Source organism: Mustela lutreola, chromosome 6 (genome assembly GCF_030435805.1).
Source record: "Mustela lutreola isolate mMusLut2 chromosome 6, mMusLut2.pri, whole genome shotgun sequence".
NCBI classification, from domain to species: domain Eukaryota; kingdom Metazoa; phylum Chordata; class Mammalia; order Carnivora; family Mustelidae; genus Mustela; species Mustela lutreola.
The window spans coordinates 75,106,768-75,131,295 of NC_081295.1; the positions used below are offsets into that span (position 1 = coordinate 75,106,768).

At 38.2% G+C, this 24,528-nt stretch overlaps 1 protein-coding gene across 6 annotated transcripts in view; it reads right to left on the reverse strand.

Moving 5' to 3' along the window:
- TRMT11 (tRNA methyltransferase 11 homolog) overlaps positions 1 to 17,455 on the reverse strand; it is a 117,122-nt gene extending 99,667 nt beyond the window's left edge. For 3 of the 6 annotated variants that reach the window (XR_009354655.1, XR_009354654.1, XM_059177635.1), the window contains exons 1-7: positions 17,286 to 17,452; positions 10,229 to 10,294; positions 7,927 to 8,000; positions 4,304 to 4,385; positions 4,126 to 4,218; positions 3,756 to 3,890; positions 2,871 to 3,027 (exon numbers count right to left, since the gene is read on the reverse strand). Coding sequence is in view for 4 of the 6 variants with exons in the window: in XM_059177635.1 (XP_059033618.1) it covers positions 2,871 to 3,027; positions 3,756 to 3,890; positions 4,126 to 4,218; positions 4,304 to 4,385; positions 7,927 to 8,000; positions 10,229 to 10,294; positions 17,286 to 17,357 (679 nt within the window). In the remaining 2 variants the exon portion in view is untranslated. Of the gene's footprint in view, positions 1 to 2,870; positions 3,028 to 3,755; positions 3,891 to 4,125; positions 4,219 to 4,303; positions 4,386 to 7,926; positions 8,001 to 10,228; positions 10,295 to 17,285 lie in introns of all 6 variants that reach the window. The other 3 variants (XM_059177633.1, XM_059177634.1, XM_059177632.1) reach the window with 3 other exon arrangements.
- Positions 17,456 to 24,528: the final 7,073 nt, after the last annotated feature.

Sequence of the window (24,528 nt, forward strand, 5' to 3'; positions counted from 1 at the left end):
TTTTAGTGGTAAGGGTAAAGCAATTTTGAAACTATTTTAGATACATTATAGCAACAAGCAAAAAAATTAATGTGTAAATGGTGAAAGAAAACAGGATTCTTGGGGTGCCTGGGTGGCTCAGTGTGTTAAAGCCTCTGCCTTCAGTTCAGGTCATGATCCCAGGGTCCTGGGATCGAGCCCCACATCGGGCTCTCTGCTCTGCGAAGGGCCTGCTTATTTCTCTCTCTCTGCCTGCCTCTCTGCCTACTTGTGATCTTTGTCAAATAAATAAAAAATAAAATTTAAAAAAAAGAAAGAAAGAAAATTCACAATTTCTACAATACATGTGTCTATCCACATGCATACACAGTACATACACAGGGATATTTGCATACATATTTATATCCATATTGTACACATTCACACCTAAATGTCCTAGCTTATCTGCTGACTGTGTGGAGAAATGAAGATACCTAGCACCCAGATCTTGGTCTCTAATACCATTCCCCACTAAAAGAAACAACAGTTACTTGGAGAAATGGCTGATTCCAGAGTTTGGGCAGGTAAAAGGTGAGCCAGAAAATAAGAAAGTACCCAAAAATAAAAAAGACAGGGTAGAGGTCACAAAGACAGATACAGTACAAAAGGGCTCCTTGGCTAAAGTGGGATAATTTGAGCAACAAAATAAGTTAACTAATTATAGACCACTAAGGGGAATCCACAGCTTATATTAATAATAAATACATAGGAGAGAAGAAAGGGCTCTTGATTATAATAGAATGAGTGTTGAGTGGTAATTGTGGAGGAAGTACTACTGGAAAAATCATCCCTTTGTGACCAGAAGTTAACTTTGTGACCAAAGTTAAAACTGGTTCAGGCAAGGATCTTCAGTGAATGCCAACCTGACCACTTGAAAGGGGTGAGGAGGAATTTAGATGTGGTACAGGATACTTACATGGGTCTTAACATACAATGGAAAAATCACCCTCCACCTTAACCAGCTGATCAAAATTAATATTACCAATGAGGGGCAGATAACCATCATGCAGATGCCCTGAGAAGGACACAAAATCACTGTTGTAGTAGTCTGGCCAGGAATGTATAACTTGCAGAACTCATGCAGAAATAAATGACCCAAGTGAGGTATATTCTAAATAAAAAGCAAAGAGAGGAGGGACAGTGCTCTTCAAAAGTGCAAATCTCACAAAAGAAAAAGAAGGACTATGGACTTGTTCCATACCAAATGGATCAAAGAAACATCAGTGACAAAATACAACACTTGATGCTAGACTGAAAAGGAAAAATATAGTATATAGAACATCAGTGGGTCAATTAGCAAAAATGTCATATGAACATTAAAGTACTGCATTAGCAGTACATTTGCTAACATTGAAAACTACACCATGGTTCCATAAGAGAATATTCTAACTCGTAAGATATATACATTCGAGAGGTAAAGAGACTGGATGGATGCAATTTCAAACTGTAAAGAAAACAAAATTACGTAAATGAACATAAAAAAGAAATGATAAAGCAAATGAGACCAAATGTTAACAATAGTTTAATCTGAGTCAAGTATGTGCAAGTGGTTTGTTCTCTGTTCTATTTTCATTCTTGTACCTTTGCTATAAGTTTGACATTATTTCCAATAAGAGTTTAAAAAGAGGGGCGAGGCACTAAGGATAATGAAGATAGGAAAGAAACAAATAGGTCTAATGCTAGGTGGGGGATATATGGAGACACCGGTGGAATGCAGAAGAGAAACTCACCAATAGATTAATTCAACAACAAACACAGAAATTCATTCCAACAGTTAGAAATCTCTTGACTTTGATAAGATTTCTTCCTTATCGCATGTGGTCACACTCCTCAAGTTGGGTTATGGTATAATAGCCGAAAGAAACAACTCTAGTGTAGTAGAGATCTTAATGCCGAAAGAAACAACTCTAGTGTAGTAGTTAAGAGCATGAACTCTGGAGTTAGACTGCTTGAGTTTGAATCTCATGAAATTTACACACTGTATAACCTTGGCCAAGTCACATAACCTCTCTCCATGCCATAATCCCCTCAGGAAGTTTTTTTTCTTTTTAGTTCAACAATGTTAGCTATTGTGGCAGAGCTCCTTCCCAAGTTTCTGATGGGGAAAGACAGCTACAGGGAGAAACTCCAACCACAAACGTAATTTGTTCCAAGGCAATCTGAATCACAATGAATTTAGCCAGACAGATCTAAATATGAGTGCTCCCTACATATGAGTAAGAGCCAGCAAAAAATAGGGCAAAGTGGGAAAATCTCCTCACAAATCAGAGGAGGTTAATGCGGAATTTTAGGACTTCTACACAAAGTTAATTACGAGGACAGAACACAGACTGCAGTCTCAGCAGCCAGGCTCAAGCCCGTTAATAATTAAGTCACTTTCCTTATTTTCATACTCACTTATAAACCTCTACAAACCAAATCAAAGATCAGACACAGTACCCATTTTTTCCATGTAAGTATATAGTTATCCATGTTAAATAATGAACACTTTTTTTTTAATCTTGCACTCAAGTTTTTTTTTTTTTTTTCCATTCAAGTTTCTCTATTTTGATAAACTATAGCTTTACAACATTTCCACAGTACACGGTATTGCAATGTGTGGTATGCCCCTCCACCTAGTGGTTAACTTGGGGAAAAAGCCCACAAAATTAAATCCTATCATTCTTGAGGTAGCTCAAATGTTGTATACTGGGCTATTACACAAATATGTGGTCATCTCTTAGTCAGCATCTCATGATAGCTAAGATTATTTTGTACAAATTTACTAATGTTTTAGCAAAAACATTACTATGAGCTTGACTAATATAAACAAGTAATATCTACGCACTAATTTAACAGTTAAATAAAAATACCTGTTCCAACAAATGGATCAAAGACAATATCGTTCTCTTTCACTTTTCCATGGTTGGCCATGATAAATGATAAACCAGCATCCATGCTTGTATTTCCAATAAAGTGTCTCTTTTTGACACTGTATGACTCAATAAGCTCTCTCTGTCCATCTGCAATCTAGATCAGAGATTCTTCAGATTAGTTTAACCGTATAAAACAGATTGAAATTAATCGTTCACAATAAAACCAGAGTATCTTGATGATAAAAACTTCTTTCCACTTAGCATTGCTCTAAATTTGTTCACTTAAAAAACGTGATTGAGGTAATTATGGACAAATACCTTGTATTTTTTAGCTTGTTGCAATTTACTGTGACTTTCTGAACTAAATTTTAATGGAATTTGAATGCAATAATTCCAGGGGTTGGTAGTGAGTAAATTTTACCCACTTCTTTTTTCTCCTAAGAAGAATAATCTGTAACATAAGCCCCAGCCCAGCTTCCATTACCCTTAGGGAAGAGAGCAGGACTGCTCTGTAGTAATTTTATTTCTTTTCGGAATTTGAGCTTAGATTTGGGAACTCCACAAATGAGATCCCTCAGTTACCACAGCACACTACATTTTCTCTGCTTAAAAAGCAATCCAGACTTTCTGACAAGTCTCATGTTATTTTTTCCTGGTACACCATGTCTAGGCCCTATATATAACAAACCTAGTGCACTTCCCAGGAATCTCTGGAAAAACAAACAAAAAAACATAACCACATATTTTCCACTCATTTTAATTCATACAGTAATTCTGAGTCTTGAGTTGTTTTAAAATTCTACATATAAAATCCTATACAAAGGTCTAACATTAAGCTTTTAAAGAAACAACCTCAAATACATAAAAAGAACACCTCCTTACCCATCTACCAAAATAGATATTATGTGGATTCTCAGGGATGCGGTTTGAGTCCAAACCATAATCCTCCAAAACAGAGAATATATGCTGTGGCTTCTTTAAATTCACTTTCCCTTCAAATGGCAGAAACTCAAGTGCCTAAAAAATAAAAGTGATTTTCATGTCCCATTAGAATTTTAAAGGAGAAATGGTGCTTGCATAGTCCTACTGATCTTGTAAGTTTAGTATCAGCATTAAGTAAGACAAAACATGAGAATCAGCACACAATGTGCCACAAAATAAGTACTTATCAGAATTGAGAATTATTACATATCAACAGCAACAGACCACATTATTCTCATAGGCTTCTTTCATTATTGCTAAATTCACTTACATCTATTCGTTTGACTTTTTCTTCTTGTGTCAATGTTTTATTAAATGTGTGAATCTTTATTTTATACGTAGAATCTGAATGTAGAAATGGAACCTAAAATAAAAGCAAATAAGTTATTTAAAGCTTCATAATTCTACAGTATCTGTAGATACACCTATATAAAAATTTCACTACGTACCATCTTCTCCACAGGGTAGTTTTTAAGAGAACTGTACAGCTCCTCTGGAGATTTTCCATGACCCCATAGCTCAAATATGGACCTAGGAAATAAATGATTACTACTAACCTCAATAACAAAATCAGTCCATGCAGTAATATGGAACAATTACTTCCCTCGTTCTTTAGGCTTGTTCCACTAATACAATTATTGCCTATATCTTCTAAGCTATAAATGAGAAATGTGTTAATAAACATTAAGTTAATAAATGTAACTTAATATTAAAAAACATGAAGTCCAAATCACACAAAGAAGTTTAACTCTACACAGAAGAAGGAAACTTAAGTCAAGATTTTTCCAAGTTTTCATTATTATATTTTTATGCTAGAATACAAATGATGTAGCAACATCATTTATTTTAGTGAAACAGGTGAAAAGTTGCAGCAAATCCAATTTTTTGCAGTGTTTGCTCCATAAAATAAAAATGACCAGTTAAAAATGTTACAATTAATATTTAACTATTACTTACTAATATTTAATAACTTTCTAACCACTACAAAAAGAAAATTCTTACTGTAAAAAAAAATCTTCACGCTTCCACCAATTTCAAGGAACATGTAAACAATTACAAGCAAATTTCATTACAAACAAAAATTCATTGTAATGGAACTCAAATCTACATAGTAGCATAGTTTTGTGTATCTAAATTCAAACTACTTTATAAATGTAATTAATGCTGCCATTAGGATGGAAAATATTATCCTTTGAAAATAAACTTCATTTCCTTTCTATTGAATTTATTGAAAGAGGGCCTCTACAGCAATCCTTCTCTTACTTAGCCATCACTAAAGGGCTGACCTCAGCTATACAAACATACAAGGAGTAAAAAGCAGCAAACACAATTATTCAGAATAGATGTCCCGAAATCCCTCGTACTCAGGATTTTTTCTTAATGTTAAGAGATTATAATAAGCTTAATCAACTCATTTATTCAACAAATATTTATTAAGTATTATTATATACCAGGAATTGTTCTGTGCATGAAGACACAACAGAACAAAGCTCATTGCCTTCATGAAACCCAAGGGAGAAGATTTCTGGAAGCATAAACTGAGGGGAAGCATATGTAATTCAATCTCTGGAAAGGGAAAACCTTGAAAAACAAAAATAATAAAAAATAATAAAAGCTAACATATAACTCAAAGTACAAGGGCCTGTTCTAAGGCCTTTTTTTTTTTTTTTAAGATTTTATTTACTTATTTGAGAGAGAGAGAGAGCATGAGAGTAGAGAGGTCAGCAGAAGAAGCAGACTCCCTGCCGAGCAGGGAGCCTGATGTGGGACTCCAGGATCATGACCCGAGCCAAAGGCAGTTGCTCAACCAAATGAGCCACCCAGGCATCCTCTAAGGCCATATAATATGGATTCGTAACTGTTCCTCATAGGAGGCCTAAGAGATAGCTTCCAGTATCATCACCCATTGAACTCATGCGGAAACTGAGGGACAAGGAAATTAAAATGACTCTTTCAGGTCATATAGCAATTAAAGAAGCTAGGATTCCAATCCATCAGACTCTAGACTACACACATGACTACATGCACTATAATACACTACTCCTCAAAAGCTTTTAAAAAAAAAAAAAAAGGAATCCCAACCCAATTCAGGGAAAGGCAGTTTCATGGATTATAATTATCCCTAATGAGCTATTATATAGTATAACGTAGAAATTAATACTTATAACAATAAACTAGAATCAACAAAATGTGACTCCATATCCTCTTTTTCAGAAAGAATTTATATATAATAAATTTATATTTTAAATAGTCAAAATAAAGATTAGGCACATAGCACCAAAAGCTTCAGCTATAACTAAAACATTCATTTATAATAATACCTTTAATGATTTAGATTTTCAGAGTAAACAGTTTTCATATATATGACTTAACTACTGTGATCCATACTTTAGTGATTATAAAGCTATATAGGTTGCCACACTTCTGATAGGTGATATATAAATAAGCATGGATATCAACTTACTAATACAATAATTTCAAATATATTTTCCTTTAAAAGTTTTTATTTATTTGACAGAAACATAGCGAGAGAGGGAATACGAGAGGGGGAATGGGAGAGGGAGAAGCAGGCCTCTCACCTAGCAGGGAGCCCAATGCAGGGCTCGATCCCAGGGATCATGACCTGAGTTGAAGGCAGACACTTAACAATTAAGTCACCCAGGCGCCCCAATAATCTCAAATATTTTAGTGATTATGGAAGTAATAGTGAAATCTTTCTGACAAAATTTAAGAAACTATCCTTTGAGGGAAGTAGGGGAGTAGAATTGGGAAAGGTGCACAGTCAACAGTTTCTGTAAACCACTTTTTTTTTTTTTAAGAAAGCTGTGGGAAGTATCTCAAAATTTGAGATCTAACAAGGTAGATACGTGGGTGTTTATTATATTTTCCATCCTTTTTGTAATATGCTCAAAATACTCCATGTTAAAAATAAATCAACAAAACAAAATTAACTTTCAATCCCTAGTCTACCACAAAAAATAACTTTAAGTTAATTTTCAATCCATGCTTATAATAGTCTATTTTATTTCCAGAACAATTAATGCTACAATTAGGACTTTGAATTTTATCATTTGAAAATGAACTCCTCCTTTGCTTTCTATTAGATTTATAAACAGAGGACCTCTATAGTAATACCACCCTTACTTAGCTATCACTGAAGGTATACCCAACCTCAGCTATTCAAAATATACAGAGAATAGAAAGTAGGCAAGGAAATTATTATATAATATTATACAATCATTACATAATTACTAATTTTACCATTAAGTAAATGCAGGAGAAGGTAAAAGCTCTGAAGGAAGTATATAAGTTCCTGGTCCTCAAGCAGCTATTTCAAACCTAATAAGACTTATCTACTGAAATCAAACAACTCTTAGAACCATACATTTTAATATGTCAATCAAAAGTAGTAATTGTTCAGAAGATATGTTTTTTAGTTATGTTTCTGTCTGCTGGTCCTTTTTACTGAATAGTAAGACCCATTAGCAAGTTTCAACTTAAAAGATTGGGAAGGAAGGAGGGAGGGAAAGAAGGAAGAAATGGGAAAAAAGATCAGACACCAATGATAAAATCTAGAAAACAGGTAGGATAAACTATGAACAACATCATTATAGTAATCCACACAAGATAATCAGGACTTCACTCTCTAACAAATAAAGCAGTAAAACATTTCACAGCAGTCCTCACTTTTTGTCATTTCAGACTTATCTGCTCACCCAACTAAAAGCCATCTATAAGAAAAATATTTAGATTCTCAATACTTTGGTTATAATTAAATGTGGCATTTAACCTTTACATCTTAAACTATATTCCTGCTTAATACAGAAGTTTAAAAAAATTACCCCAAAACAAGGGTTCATGCATTTCACCACTAACATTCCATCACCATCATTTCAGCAGAAAACTCCCTGTTCTACCACCACCACCCAGTGGCAAATTCATGTATCTGCAAGCTAAGATGAGCTCCCCACAACATACCCCTAATTCTCCGCCCAACAGAGCGGCGAGAGGACAGAGTAGTATGAGAAGTACATTATACAATCCACAGGAAAACATTTTAAGTTTCTCTTACTTGGCACACACTGTTCGTTTCATTAAGTTTCTGGCAATATCTTCTGACGGAATGCTAAGAATCCAAAAAGGAGACTGAAAAAAATAACAATATACAACTTGTAACTGGTTTTATGGCCTCATATGCTTCTCTAGCCAAGAAGTCAGTGAGAGATTCCCATTTGCTACTTTTATATAAGAATTCTCTAACCAAAATAAAAATTACTCCAATAGTAAAAAAGTAAATTATTTAAATAGGTAACCTGTTAAGATAATACAGTACAACATCAGAACACTTTTATAAATGACCATAAATGCAAATAACAGCAAATATAAGGTTAAACTTGAGATTAATTTTGCATTTACTCTTACATATTTTGACCAAAATAATGCATATTTTACCCCAAAGTAAAATCTCAGAATTTTTTATTGTTGATCATTCCTGATAATATAGCTATTTTACTTTTAACTTCTACGTAATGTATTTCTTTGAATGATCCCTCTTTTAAGTAGTTGTGGCCACCTGAGGGGTAGAAATAACTATGATGGAAAATCATAGGGTATATTATCATTAATTCTTATTATTTTATCTAAGGAAAAGTGTCAGGTGCATCAGAATTGTTTACCAATCCTCTGTCTCAACATCAAGATTATAGGCACTTTTTAAAATTTTATTTTATTTTATCTTATTTTCAGAGATAGAGCATGCATGGGTGTACATGGGAGTACAAGGGAGAGGGGGAAAGAGAGTGACTTAAGCAAGCTTCACATTAAGCATGGAACTGAATTTAGGGCTTGATCTCCCAACTCTGAGATTATGACCTGAGCAGAAATCAAGAGTTGGTTGCTTAGTCAACTGAACCACCCAGGAGCCCTGATTATAGGCACTTTTCATCTCCACCCTGATAACCCCCTGCCAGAATACAGAAAAACAAAGCAGAACCCTGACCTCAGTTCATCATGCTTACCCAATTATATCTATACTCTCCCTTTCTTCCTCCTCCCTCAGTACATGAAAATCAATTAGAAATAGAAGTCCAACTTTAGCAGACTTTCAATTAAGTTCTCTAATCTTCTGGAAGAAATCCTCCCTGCCATTCTTTCTTCTTCCAGTATTTATAACTACTCTACAGAAAAATTCTAAATAGTCCAAACAGAAAAAAGATGGTTATCTCAATATTATTTTTAATAGAAAAACTGAAAAGCAATCTGAATGTAATTAGATAAATGACAGAACTAATCAATAGAAAATATTATATGACCCTGTTAGTAATGTAGCAATATGGACCTATATTAATACTATCAAGTAAAAAAGAGACTGAAGAAGTTCATAAGTAGTATTAGAACTAAAGGGAAGGAGCACCTAGGTGGCTCAGATGGTTAAGCAGCTGCCTTCTGCTCAGGTCATGATCCTGGGGTCTTGGGATTGAGCTCTGCATTGGGCTCCCTGCTCAGCGGAGAGCCTGCTTCTCCCTATCCCTCTGCCTGCCACTCTGCCTTCTTGTGCTCTGTCAAATAAAGAAAGAAAATCTCTGGGGAAAAAAAAAAAAAAAAAAGGTCAATCATGATTTTTTTTAAAAATTGAACTAAAGGGGAAAAAAGCATATGAAAAAAGACTGAAAGGCCCTACCCTCAAATTGTAAGTCACATGAAAGAAGAAGAATTAGGAATTACTTTTTTTTTCCTTTTTTAAGATTATTTATTTATTTTACAGACAGAGATCACAAGTAGGCAGAGAGGCAGACAGAGAGAGAGGAGAGGCAGCAGGCTCCCTGCTGAGCAGAGAGCATGATGAGGGGCTCGATCCCAGGACTCTAGGATCATGACCTCAGCCGAAGGCAGAGGCTTTAATCCCCTGAGCCACCCAGGTGCCCAGGAATGACTTTTTTTTATTTCCCAAACTTCTCTAATACACTGATAAACTATCAAATACAAAATATAAAGCTCAAAAATTCACAATCTTATACATGCATAATTTCAAATGTATAATAATTCCCAATATTAAGTCTGAAATTCCGCTAAATTCTATATTCTAATTTTAATCATACCTCATCAACAGAAAACAGTCCTTTTTTTTCAACTAAGAGAAAGATACCAAGCAGAGTACAAGTGTTGAGTCAAAAATTAAAAACTAGTAAACTAAATGAATACTGGAAATAAACTTAAATGACGTTCCAAAACCACAACTTTTCCAAAAAATCCTTTTTATTCAATTGCCCCTAGAAATAGAAACAAGTAGCTATATAAATATAAATGTTTGCAGTTCTTCTCTTCAAACCCAAGATTCTTATAAATATGGTCTAATGAATATAAATTCAACTTACCTTTCCATAAGTTTCCTGACTACTGATGAACTGACCTCCAAAAAGTGAAAGCAAAGACTTTATTTCCTACATTGAAAATATTATAGAAAGAACACATTTTAACACAGGGAACTCAAAGTCTATTAACAGATATATGTACAGTAAGAATTTTTTAAGAGTGGTTAAGTGACCTTAACCTTCGGTTAAGTGACCTACCTGGGGCATTTAAATTTCAGCACCAGGCAAATTACAACTCTATGTTCTGAAAAAATTTTTCAGTCACAACCACAGTTAAGTAATTTCTGAGAAATTTTACACAACAAGAAGGCTGCCAAAAGACCTGCTCAGAAAATGCCCCAATTTTGGAAAAAAAACAGATGACAAAACTATGGGCAAGTAAATCTGACAACTGATCAGTAAAAATAAAATGAATTATTAAACAGAGAAGTTGAGGATATTTAGACAAGAAATAAGTGATTAACCAGGAAGCATCACTGTTGATTCATTGAACAGAAGTTACAGTAAGTTAGCCTCTTCTTTCTGGCTCAATTTACAGAACTAGGAAGAGAACACAATAGCTACTTTAAAAACATCAGGAATCAAAGTTGAAATATGTTCAGATAATATTACATTCTGTGAAACAATCACTTTGCACTGACAAATACAAGATGACTATATAAATTTTACAATATATACTAACAAATTAAGTCTCCTCAAATAACATTCTAACAATTTAGTCTTAGAGCTCTACCATAAAGCAGGTAGAATCCCACACCTCTCTGTAGGTCTCACGTAGGAGGTAACCCAATCAGAGATGCATCCTCTCTGCTGGGTGCCTACAGTCCCCTTTCATCCCAACTAGGAGAAGCGGCCTTTAACACCAAGCTCATCATGAGCCATAGGCACCATGAGACAGTATACCCAGACCACCACATTCTCTACCTCAAGACCAAAAGGAATAGAAGGTTTGAACAATTCATACTTTTTCTATTTTTCCTTTTGACTATGCAACATTTTTTTCTTTAATCCCTGGATTTACAAGGGGCTAAATTCAGTTGAATTATATGAACAGAGCAAGAACTTGCATAGTCTATCAGTAAATACTGAAGGTAACCCCAAAGTCATTTTGAAACACACATGACACATATTTAAATAGAAGGCATCATGGGACTTGGGAATTAGATGAATCATAATTTTACTTTCACCTCTTCCTAATAGTGGCCATGTGGTTTTATACAAGGCTCTTCTCTCATCTGGAAAATAGGAATCATCATAGCTACCTCATGAAGGAAAGAGGTCTGTGACAACAGGGCACAAAACCTAGAGTGTTAAGTAAAGGAATCAAGATGATGATGAAACTGAAGTCCAGTGGCTCAAGAAATCAAGCAAGACTGACCAAGTTATCATTCTTAAAACAAAAACAAAACAAAACAAAACAAAAAATGAAGTTATAGATTAAGTTACTTTGGCCTAGAATATTACTGTTCATTTCCAGCTTCACATTTAAAACATCAACATTTGCTGCTCTGTAGGTAAAGCTCAGTGGCAGAGCATCTGATTGCAAAATTTGCTGGTCCTGAGATACCTTGTTAAAAACTAGTAACAGGCCAAAACAAACCACAAAGGCTCTAAGAGTTTAAAAAAAAAAAAAAAAGTGAAGGATTATTGAAGTTTTATAGCATAGTATTAGCTCCACTATCCCAAACTTAAGCAACGTTTTAAAATTTAAAATAAGGGGTGCCTGGGTGGCTCAGTGTTTGGTTAAAGCCTCTGCCTTCGGCTCAGGTCATGGTCTCAGGGTCCTGGAATCGAGCCCTGCATCGGGCTCTCTGCTGAGCGGGGAGCCTGCTTCCCCCTCTCTCTCTGCCTGCCTCTCTGCCTACTTGTGATCTCTGTCTGTCAAATAAATAAAATCTTTAAAAAATAAAAATAAATAAATAAAATTTAAAATAATAGTGATAACCCAAGTTTTAAATTTATGAGCAAAACTTGTATTATACTACGCCATCAATTTACTTGGAAAAAGGGGCACCTGGGTGGCTCAGTGGGTTAAGGCCTCTGCCTCTGGCTCAGGTCATGACCCCAGAGTACTGGGATCGAGCCCCGCATCGGGATCTCTGCTCTGCAGAGAGCCTGCTTCCTCCTCTCTCCCTGCCTGCCTCTCTGCCTACTTGTGATCTCTGTCTGTCAAAGAAATAAAGAAAATCTTTAAAAAAAAAAATTTTTTCTTGGAAAAAGCAAAACACCAAATCTTCGCTCTTAAAGCAAATTCACTTTCTAGTTGAGAATCTTCCTATATTAGGAACAAAAGAATTTACTGGATCTAAAAATACAGCATGATCTGGGGCATGCCTCATGCATTAATTCACATGAGCTTTTCAGTTCTTTTAGCCACTCACTTTTTCATCCATTTAGTTTGTTTCAGAGCCAGCAATAAAACCCAGGTGTCTGAACTCTAGTACAATAAGACAGGTGCCAATTAAAACAGGCCTTGATTAACTCTACAAAGGTAAAACAGGGCCACATTATATTCCTAATCTCTCATTTTAAATCATAAATGCAGCTACTCATTCTTTTTTCTACTTAGCAGTTCTAAAACAGAAGATGTACTCAAAAGTGTAGACTGTCCTCTTGATTGCCTTTCTCAAAGGGACCTTCTCACTCAATACTTACTACGAAACTAATATGTACAAGGCACTTCAGGGAGCTTATGGTCTAATAGAACAAAACATTCAACCTAGTTAATTGAAATGTGAGCTGTAAAACAGTGAGTGCTCTTGAAAAAAGTAAAATCAAAAAGGTACTACATTAGAGTTCAAAGGAGAAAAGATCACTTAAGTTTCAGAAGAAAAGTTTTCATGCAAACTGACTTAAGCCCTGCAATACAGAGAGAATCTGCACAGACGAAAGAGGACTTCCCCTTCTAGCGATGGCAAACTAGGTAATTCAGATTCAGCCTTCTGCTTAGAAGAACTAGAAAAACCTGGCATCTGCTTGGACGCATGGAGCAATTACAAGAATTACCAAACCAAACTTCAGGAGAAGCCAGAAATCCCAAGGTGCAGCCACTTGCTTCCCAGGACATTGACCAATTCCAAAAGCAGCTATGGGGCTAGATGGTCCTTTTGACAGCTTAATGGACCAGAAGGACAAAAAGAATATGGTGTCATCCATAGAAAAGAAAGATAGCTTGACAGACCACCCAGTTTGGACTGGGATCTCCAAAAGCTACATACCAGAGGAACATGTATAAACCAGAATAGAAACAAAACTTAATACCTGGAAATGAGTTTAAGGCATCCTAGATCATTAATGCTTCTACTTCAGGAGGATTTACATCATCCTAGGCCTCCTGTTATTTCTTCAGATAACTTTCCAAATATATCTAGTGCAGATTTTAAAAATAAGCCAGCACACATATGAAAAAGAACCAAGAGAAACAGTACACAGAAGCAATGGGCCCACAGAACTACTTTTATCATATTTAATATGTGTTTTCTATAGTTTGTCAGACTTAACTGCTTTTTATATTCAAGGAGATAAAAGACATAATTAAGAATTTAGGCAAAAACTAAAAATCTATTAAAAAGGAAACTGTAGAGTTGAAAAAGAATCAAGTAAAAAAATAAACCTAAAATAAATATGTGGGTAAATCTCTATGAAGATTGACTACATAAAATCAATAGATAGAAGACTGAAATAAGAAGACCCAACTAGACAAAAGGAAGCACAGGCCAAAGCCTGAAAACTGAGAGCATCATTCAGGGAATGATGGGGATTCTCTCGTGGCTGCACTGAGGTGGGAGTGGGGGGAGACAAAGAACCATGCAACAGTGGGCTAATGCCAGACTAGGAAGTTTCAGCCTTGGGACAATGAGGGTGGAAAAGAGAAATGAGGGGCATCTGGGTGGCTCAGTGGGTAGAGTCCTGGGATCAAGCCCGGCATCTGTCTCTGGGCTCAGCAGGGAGTCTGCTCCCCACCCCTCGACCCCTCTTCTGCCTGCCTCTCTGCCTACTTATGATTTCTGTCTAATTAATTAATTAATTAATTAATTTTAAAAAGAGAAATGAGCTTTTTGGGAGATTAAACTGACACCAGAGTAAGAAATTGACACCAGGGTAAGACACTAAGAAAAATTTAAGACAAAGATGGGCGCCTGGGTGGCTCAGTGGGTTAAGCCACTGACTTTGGCTCAGGTCATGATCCCAGGGTCCTGGGATCGAGTCCTACATCAGGCTCTCTGCTCAGCAGGAAGCCTGCTTCCTCCTCTCTCTCTCTGCCTGCCTCACTGCCTACTTGTATTCTCTCTCTGTCAAATAAATAAATAAATTCTTTAAAAAAAGAAAAAAAAGAAAAATTTAAGACAAACAGGTAAAATGTCCAAGTACTAGGGATGCTATTTTGAAGACTGCAGCCTAACTACTCCATTCTCACTGCATTGTTGGACTAAGGCACACAACCTCCTTGGCCTCTTTTTCCACTCCAGTATTCCTTCTCTGGTGCTCCAGAATTCTCCTTCTAAAACACAAATGATTACTAGTCACTTACTGGTTTAGAAAGAAAAAAAATTGTCACTTCCTAGCTTAAAGAGTCAATGGCTCCCCCTTTAAATTTAAAATAAAATACCAATTCCTTGCAATGGTTTCAAAGCATTCCAAACTCTGGATCCTACCCACCTCTCTACCCCCACTGCCCATTACTTCATCCTCACTCCCCACATCCCACACCCCAAACCACCATAATCAACTCCTTCCACTTGTTTTTGTTTCTTACTGAAGAGCGCTTTCCAATCCTCTTTATCCACAAAATAGCTCTTTATCAATTAAGATCTATTAAAATATTACCTCCTCCATGAAATTCTATGCCTTTACGCCCCTATCTTGCCAGTGCACCTGCTCAGCAAAACATTAATCCTGAATCAATGCCACAGTCTTCCTTCACTGTTCCTCAGGCCAGTGAATGGCACACAACTGAAGAAAAGTAGAGAAATAGCAGCACAATTACAAAGACATGATCATCACCCTAGCTGGATTTCCAGCGTTGCTCTAATACCTGTGTTCTCAATGTTTAACTTGTCAGCTCCCTCTTTTACTCTCAATGACTATTTCAAATTTAACTATTTTTCCCCAATGTCTCCACTCAACTGCTTGGTCCCTGATCTCTCAAGAAACAACCTTAACTCATTCATAACCTAGAAAACAGATCCTCAGGCAGCTACCTCATTTCCAGCTTAACTCTCCTTGCCCACTCCCCCTTTCTAGTGAAAGGCCAACCTCCTACTGTGCCCTTATACCCATTCTCCCCTTCTGTTCAGCCTGTGAACTCTGCTTAAACCTAGGCCTTCCTCAAACTGTTAACCAATCTCTACTTTCCCTTCTTACTCTCCAGTTAAGAGCAGTCTATCTCCCCTTCCTCATTTTCCAGTGATCATTAAATCAAGCAATCTAGCTCACCACCCCACTCTAAAACTCTATACAATAGTATTAGCAAAATTCCTAGAACTTTACCCTCCTGATTTCTGTGCCCGCAAAGTCTTTCTAGTCTGACACCTGCCAAACCTCTTCACTACCACCTCTTTTTTCACTTCCCCCCACTATCAATACTTCCAAGCTCCTGTATTTGGCCCCCCACTCTTTCAACATTATGCCTTCTATGAATAATTTCACTTCCTCCCCTGATGTTCATATGCAGAAGCTTCCAAACATCTATTACCAGTCCAGACCACTCTACTGTACTTCATGTATAGCTCTAAGTTCAATGTCCCGCCCCCCACCCCCGCCATCCCCGGTCATCTCCACTTGATATTACAGAAACACATAACCAATATTCAGCATAACCAAAATTTAAATCTTTCATCTGCCTGTGTTCCACATTTTAAGTGGAGATGCAACCCAGGAGTCATCCTTGACTGGCCCCTGTCCCCCCCATAGTCAATCATCAAGTGATGATGATTTCATCACCTAAATATGTTCCATCTATCCCATGCTTTTACCCCTGCCTTAATTCAGGCCTTCTTATTCTACTAACAAGACTATTTCAACAGGCTGCTAACTGGTCTCTGCTTCCAGACTTATTCCTCTCAAATCTATCCTCATTATTGCTGCCAAAGTGATTTTTTCTTAAAAAATCTTCTTTGCTCAAAACTCTTCAGTAAATTTCCCTTACCAGCAAATAAATGTTCTCTTCCCTTCCAGCGTACTCAAGGCTTTGCATTTTCTGGACCCTATCTACATCTCCTGCTCTTTTTTTTTTTCTGTCACTCTCAGCTACAATATTTCATAATTCAATACTGAATTGTAATTCTAATTTATTTATCTTTGGCCTGGCTAACTCCTACTGATACTTTAGTTATTGTTGAAGTGTCATATCCTCATGCATGCCCTCTTAATGGCCAACATCCCCCACTCATCAGGTGGATCAGATTCCCCTTCTATGCTCTCGTATCGCCCTACCACTGCACTTAAAAATATTATTTCTTAAAATGTTCATACATATACGCGGACCTTAGCCTAAACAGTAAAATCCTTGAAGACAGAAACCGTCTTTACTATTTCCATATCCCCAGCGCCCAGCACATGCAATTACAAGCACTCTGAAAATGTTCTGAATGAATGAAACACTTTTCCCAACTTCTCCATCATCTAATCCCTGCCACCAACCACCACCTCCAGAAATCCCACCCTCCTCCACGGGCTTTGACCCGCATATTTGCCACTTAAAACACTGCACTGGGCATTTCCGTTAGCTGACTCTATTCTCTGCTGGGGGAAGAGCTCCTGGAGCGAGACGACGGGTCATATCCACCCGCCCAACTCCAATACCTGACGCATGGGCAGAAGAATGAATGAAAATGCTTGGCAAGTCTGTGAGAGTCTGTCTTGGACTTCTCTCTCACACACCCTCCGCCGAGCTAGGATCCTTCCCAGGGCCCGAGGGACCAGGGACGCGTGATACCTCCGACAAGCAAACACCCCCGGATCCCGGCTTGTTCAAGCTGAGATCTCTGCTGCCCGCACACCAACCCCCACCGTGCCGTCCTCTCCCGTCAAGAAGTTGTGGAGGGCGCTGCGGACTCACCGGCAAGCGGAACTCCAGATGCTCTTGCGCCATGAGCAGCAGATACCTATTCAATGGGCACGACATCGCCATTGCAGTCGCCCGCGGTGCGCCTGCGCGAGGCGTACGGTTTCCCAGCTCTCTGCCCCCTCCCGCCCACCGCCTTTCCCGCTGAGGCGGGGCCTGAAGGGCCGGAAGCGGAAGCTGGGCGAGGTGGACGCTGTCTCGGGGTTCCTCGCGCGGATACGCTGAGCCTGGAGGGGCAACGCCCGCTGGGAGGTACTTTCTGGTTGAAATGCCGAAGGATGAGGAGCTAGTGTGAGTAGCTCTGCTGGGTTGCGGGGCAGGTTGCGGTAAAACAAGTTTGCGCTGGGCCTCCGACCAGGAATGTACTTCCAGCTTCCTGGGAGGTTTTTGAAGGAACACTTCAAATTTTAGTTCTTCAAAACTGGACTGGAACTTCACCTTTTCCATATAGACTTCTCTATCGACTTCAAGCTTGGAGGACCTGGCCCACTCACTCATCTAATATTTCATATCCTTTTTGTATTTTTACGATATCTTTTCAAGGGTACATGCCCCCTAAGCCAGTTGGAATAAGCTGTGGACCTAGGTAATCTCATGGTTCGTTCTAGACCTCATAGAAAACAAAATGTCGTCCTCAGTAATTTACTCAATAATTAGAAGGTTGTGATGTCAGGCTCAGGCACAGTCCACAGCCAACTCTATTAAAACGATGATGGGGGCGCCTGGGTGGCTCAGTGGGTTAAGCCGCTGCCTTCGGCTCAGGTCATGATCTCACGTTTCTGGGATCGAGTCCCGCATCGGGCTCTCTGCTCAGAAAAGAGCCTGCTTCCCTCTCTCTCTCTGCCTGCCTCTCTGTCTACTTGTGATCTCTCTCTCTCTCTCTGTCAAATAAATAAATAAATCTTTAAAAAAAAAAAAATTCTAAAACGATGATGGAGGGGCACCTGGATGGCTCAGTCCTTTAGCCTCTGCCTTCATAGTGGTGATTAGGAACGTAAGCTGTGATGTCCATTTTAGGTTCAAATCTCAGTCCCACTATTTATGATCTATATGCTCTTAAGCAAATTTCTTAGCCTCCTTTAACAGCAGTTTTATCTAAAATGGATTAATACTGTCTCCCTCAAGGGATTGTTAGGATTAAGTAGAATAATGTACAGAAAGTGTTTAATATAACACCTGGCATATTGTATGGGGCCAATAAATGGAATTAAAGGAAACTTCTCTTTAAAAAATAAAAGTATGAAAATTTGTCTTAACAAGCAATCTTTGTTAGGAAAACTCTTGATAAGTCCACTTAAGAGAAACAATAAGATGAGTCTCTGAGGAGTACAGATTTTTCTTGGCCGCAAGGCTTCAGAAAAGGGATAAAAGTATGAGAGACATGAGAGGTCAAGGTGGGACAGAGAACAACGAAATATTAGGGGAATGATGTGCAGTGCTTGATATGCCCCATCCCCAAAGCTTGTCAGAATTACCAAACATTAAATTTTTTCTTATTTTTTATAAACATAAAATGTATTTTTATCCCCAGGGGTACAGATCTGTGCATTGCCAAGTTTACACACTTCACAGCACTCACCAAAGCACATATCCTCCCCAATGTCCATATCCCCACCCCCCTTCTCCCGACCCTCCTCCCCGCAGCAACCCTCAGTTTGTTTTGTGAGATTAAGAGTCACTTATGGTTTGTCTCCCTTCCAATCCCATCTTGTTTCATTTATTCTTCTCCTACCCCCTTAAGCCCCCATGTTGCATCTCCACTTCCTCATATCAGGGAGATCATATGATAGTTGACTTTCTCCAATTGACTTATTTCACTAAACATAATACCTTCTAGTTCCATCCACGCCTTCGCAAATTGCAAGCTTTCATTTCTTTTGACGGCTGCATAGTATTCCATGGTGTATATACACCACATCTTCTTTATCCATTTATCTGTTGATGGACATCTGGGTTCTCTCCGTAGTTTGGCTATTGTGGACATTGCTGCTATAAACATTTGGGTGCATAATACCCAGTAGTACAATTGCTGAATCATAGGGTAGTTCTCAATCTAAATGAAGATAATCAAGGAAAAGAGGACGAACACTGGGCCCTCTCGGGAAACAAACTTGAACAATTTGGGACAAGGTACCAGTTCAAAATTAAGCAGCTGCAGTTGATTTAAATATGACTCAACGGGGTGCCTGGGTGGCTCAGTGGGTTAAGCCTCTGCCTTCAGCTCAGGTCATGATCCCAGGACCCTGGGATCGAGCCCCACATCGGGCTCTCTGCTCAGCAGGGAGCCTGCTTCCCTTCCTCTCTCTCTGCCTGCCTCTCTGTCTACTTGTGATCTCTGTCTGCCAAATAAATAAATAAAATCTTTAAAAATAAAAAAAAAATAAATATGACTCAAGATCTCCAGAAGTAGTGAGAAGTAGAGCTTGTGCTCTGATCAAAAAATTCTCCCAAACGGAATTCTAGTTGTAAACTAGACCTACTAATTTGCTACCTGTGACGTAGGTTCTGTGCATAGAAAAAAAGGGAAGGAAAATGGGCTGGAGATTCTGCCTTGTGTCCTGGCCATCCTTAAACTCTAACGCTGCCACAATTCAAGTAATCAAAAGCCATACATTTCCAGACAGATGTAAGATGGCAGCCTGATTGAGCTAGGCTAGAGAACAACTCTTATCATAACCTTAGCAACTGACTGAAATAGAAACTGAAAGGAGCCTAACCTAGGGCCTGCCAAAATTAAGGATGACTTCTCTCCTTGGGCGGGTACTTAATTTAATTCTTTTGATGGCAATGAGATTGAGATCATAAGATACCAAAAAGTGTTTCACTCTACTTTTATTCCACTCCAAATACAAGGCCAAGGAAGACCTGTATATCATCCACTCTGTTCCAGGCTTCAGCTTTGTAACTTACATAGCTTTGCACATTTTTTAAGGGAACCCCATTTATTACTTCTCTTGGGTAGAACTTGTGAACCAGAAGTGATGTAAGTTCACAGTGCATTTGCCACATTTGAGCCAGGTCTTTGTCCTTCCTCCTTCCCTGCTTCCCACTTTCCTTCTCTCCCTTTCTTCTTTAATTCCTAAAATGTAAATAGCAAACATGATTTCTAAACAAAGGAAGGCTCTTGGCAATATGCAAGTATTAACAGTCCCAAAGTAAGTGTGCAACTTACCTTCTAGGAAGGGACCCACAGATCCTTATTTAAGCACAATTCCCAGTAATCACGATCTCTTGATCTTACTTGCTTCTCATAAGAGGAAAAATTATTACATAGAAAATAAATGGTCTCAGGTCCCATAAAAGGCATCTTCCTGAGAAGTACTTTAACTGGACCATCGGAGGAGTTTTGCTCAATCCTTCAGGGCATAGATTCTTAAACTTAGCTGCATGTTGGAATTACCTGAGGAATTTTCAAAAATATGAGACCTGGAATCTGTCCCCAGGGATTTGAATTTAATTTGGGTTGTGACCTAAACATATTTTTTTTTAATTTTTTTATTTATTTATCAGAGAGAGAGAGGGGGAGAGAGCAAGCACAGGCAGACAGAATGGCAGGCAGAGGCAGAGGGAGAAGCAGGCTCCCTGCTGAGCAAGGAGCCCGATGTGGGACCCGATCCCAGGACGCTGGGATCATGACCTGAGCCGAAGGCAGCTGCTTAACCAACTGAGCCACCCAGGCGTCCCTAAACATATTTTTTTTAAAGATTTTATTTATTTATTTGACAGAGAGAGAGATCACAAGTAGGCAGAGAGGCAGGCAGAGAGAGAGAGGAGGAAGCAGGCTCCGTGCTGAACAGAGAGCCTGATATGGGACTCGATCCCAGGATCCTGAGATCATGACCTGAGCCGAAGGCAGCAGCTTAACCCACTGAGCCACCCAGGCACCCTGACCTAAACATATTTTTAAAAACACTTCTGTTTTTTGTTTGATGGCAGCTATCAGAAACATCACCTAGGAACCACTTAGAAATGCAAAGTCCTGCCTACCCCCAAACCTGCTAAATCAGAAACTCAGGATAGGATCCAGCAGTCTGCTTTAAACAGACCCACCAGGTGCTCCTAAATGCACGCTGCAGTTTGAGAAACATTGCTGGGACAGGGGAGTATGGATAGATGGGCTTTGAGTCCCAGTACCACAATAAATAGCATGTTTGCCTTCCTCTTACCCATGCTTAGAGAGAGAATTTTATGGATAAACTGGCAAAATGCTGCAAAATTGTTTCTCAGCAGAAGATGTAGCCAAAAGAAAATATTCCTCTCTTACCAGCTAGATTGAGAATCTCACAAAAATCTCCTTAGCTGAGAAAATATCTAGAAAAGCCTACTTAAGTTAGGTGATTTCTTGTGGGTCATGTGGCCAGAAGAAAGGCTTTACAGAGAATTTTTAAAATTCTAATACAAAAAGAAGATAAATATGTGCTAAAGGCAAAGGGAGAAGTCAAGAAAATAGCAAGATGGCAGGAGCTAGCAAATACTTTACCATTGTCCTGCAAGTTTGGTCATTAAGTGCTTGGACTGCTGGTATGGGTGAATTCTTCTGAAATTCAAAGTGGTTTTATGCCTAAGTTATAATGGTCATGCACACTGCCATGAAGAACATATGGCCATGGAGATTCAGAGGATATCTAGGTTATACTCTTTATTTTTAGACTGAAAGTAGTTGGAATTAGGGATATCATGGTGCTCAATTATATTTTAGTTTGCTATGGTAACATTTTAAGTGACTCAGAGATTAAAACAAAATCTTTATTGACCAGTAATATAAATGAGTCTCTGAATTAAGGCAATGGGGATACAAGGTAAAAAATTAGCTCCCCTGCTCATAAAAAAAGGTCAGAATCTAGTGGTAAGAGATATACCCTTATTTCCCAGTTAGACTGTGTAAGGTCTGTGCTAAGAAAATAAAGTATCACAGACTAGAGCTAAAGAAACAATAGTGCTGTGGTTGTGGGCAGGAGTATCAGGAAGACCTCCAAGAGGAGATAACATTTTAACCCAGCTTTTAAAAGTGAACAGATTTCCTAAGCTGTGCTCTGTTTAGTTGGAGTAGTAAAAATTGTTAGTATATGGGATACAAGTGCAGGAGATGAAGCCTGCACAAGCTGATGGAATAATTTTGAGGGAAAACAGGTTTTCACAAGCAAGAAAATGACATAATGAGGCCATAGTTTTGAAAGAACTCTGATGGTCTGATGGTGGCTGTGGTAGAAAGGAAGCAACTGGGGCGCCTGGGTGGCTCAGTGGGTTAAAGCCTCTGCCTTCGGCTCAGGTCATGATCCTAGGGTCCTGGGATCGAGCCCCGCATCGGGCTCTCTGCTCGGCAGGGAGCCTGCTTCCTCCTTCTCTCTCTCTGCCTGCCTCTCAGCCTACTTGTAATCTCTGCCTGTCAAATAAATAAATAAAATCTTTAAAAAAAAAAAAAAAAAAAAAAAAGAAAGGAAGCAACTGGAAGCATGGGGTCCACTCAAGTGATTCTAGCAACATTCAAAGCATGAAAAGAGGAGTGTCTGAAAAGGCAGATGCTGCATACTGAAAGGAATGAATTGATTTTTGTTTCAGGTCCCTCAAGGTAACATCATGTCTGAGGGCAAAGTGCTTGGAAAATGTGGGCTAAGAGAACATTCAGACATGCATGTTGAATGTACAAGTGTATTGAGAATAGATAGGGTAGACAGACCCAGACCAAAAAACAAAAGCAAAGTCTGGAGGCCAACTGCAATAAATTAGACAAGAGATGGTGAGAATCTGGCCAAGATGACAGAAGTACAAGTTGGGTAAAGTGGCCAAATCCTGAATATATTTTGAGAATACTGCTGATAAGGTTTGCCAAGGTGTTGGATATGAAGTATGAGAGACAGGAGTCAAGAAGGACTGCAAGATTTTTGGCCTGAGCAACTGAAAGATTGCAGTTGTCATTAACAAAGATGGAGAAGATTGAGAGGAATGCAGAGGGGAGAGGGAAATAAGCTCAAGGTGCCTGTTTTACATCAATAGGAAATATAATACATTTACCTGAAAGATATTTGACTTAAGGATTGGTTTAATTAATGGATGATGGTTGATTGTGGATCTGTCTCCACCTATGTGACTTTTTAAATAATGATACAAGGATTTTTATTTTTTTTTAAGATTTTATTAATTTATTTGAGAGAGAGGAGGGGGAGGAGCAAAGGAAGAGGGACAAGCAGACTCCGCACTGAATGAAGAGCCTGACATGGGGCTCGATCCCATGATCCTAAAATCATGACCAGAGCCAAAATCAAGAGTCAGGCGCTTAACCAACTGAGCCACCTGGAAGCCAGATTGGATTCTTCTTAATCAGAGGTAGACATAAGCATTTTAATTAAGTTTAATTAAGCTGAATCAGAGATTTTTTTGTATTTATATTGCAGAAAACAACTGATTCATAAGCAGATAAATCAAAAGGTATCATTTTCATTTTAGTAAACTAGAGTAGTGGGCACTTAATGAAGGCATGGGCATCAACTTTTGTTGATAGTTTTTTGATATCAAAATCTAAAAGTGTGTGAGCACTGCAATAATAAAGTGTGTGACCATGTATTCTTATAGAAAGAATTATGTCTACAACTCTGACAGTGAATCTTTCATACATTAGGGCCAACCAATTATTAAACATTTGGCAAAAACAAACAGATCAATGGAACAGAAAAAAGAGAGCCCAGAAAGAGACCCATATAACCAGCTAATCTTTGACAAAGGAGCAAAGGCAATACAATGGAGTAAAGACAGCCTTTTCAACAAATGGTGCTGGAACAATTGTACATCCACATGCCAAAAAAAAAAAAAATCTAGACACATAACTTACAACCCTCACAAAAATTAACTCAAAATGGATCATGGGCCTAAATGTAAAATGTAACACTACAAAACACCTAAAAGATAATAAGAGAAAGCCTAGATGGAGCTTCGGTATGGCAATGACATTTTTAGATACATCACTGAAGTCATGATCCATTAAAGAAATAACTGATAAACTGGATTTCATTACAATGAAAAACTGCTCTGTGAAAGACAGTGTCAAGAAAATGAGAAAACAAGCCACAGACTGGGAGAATATATTTGCAAAAAGGCACACATGATAATGGACATTAATATAAAATATACAAAGAACTCTTATAACTCAACAATAAGAAAACAACTCAATTTAAAAATGGGCCAACAACCTTAACAGACATCTCACCAAAGAAGATACACAGATGGCAAACGACCACATGGA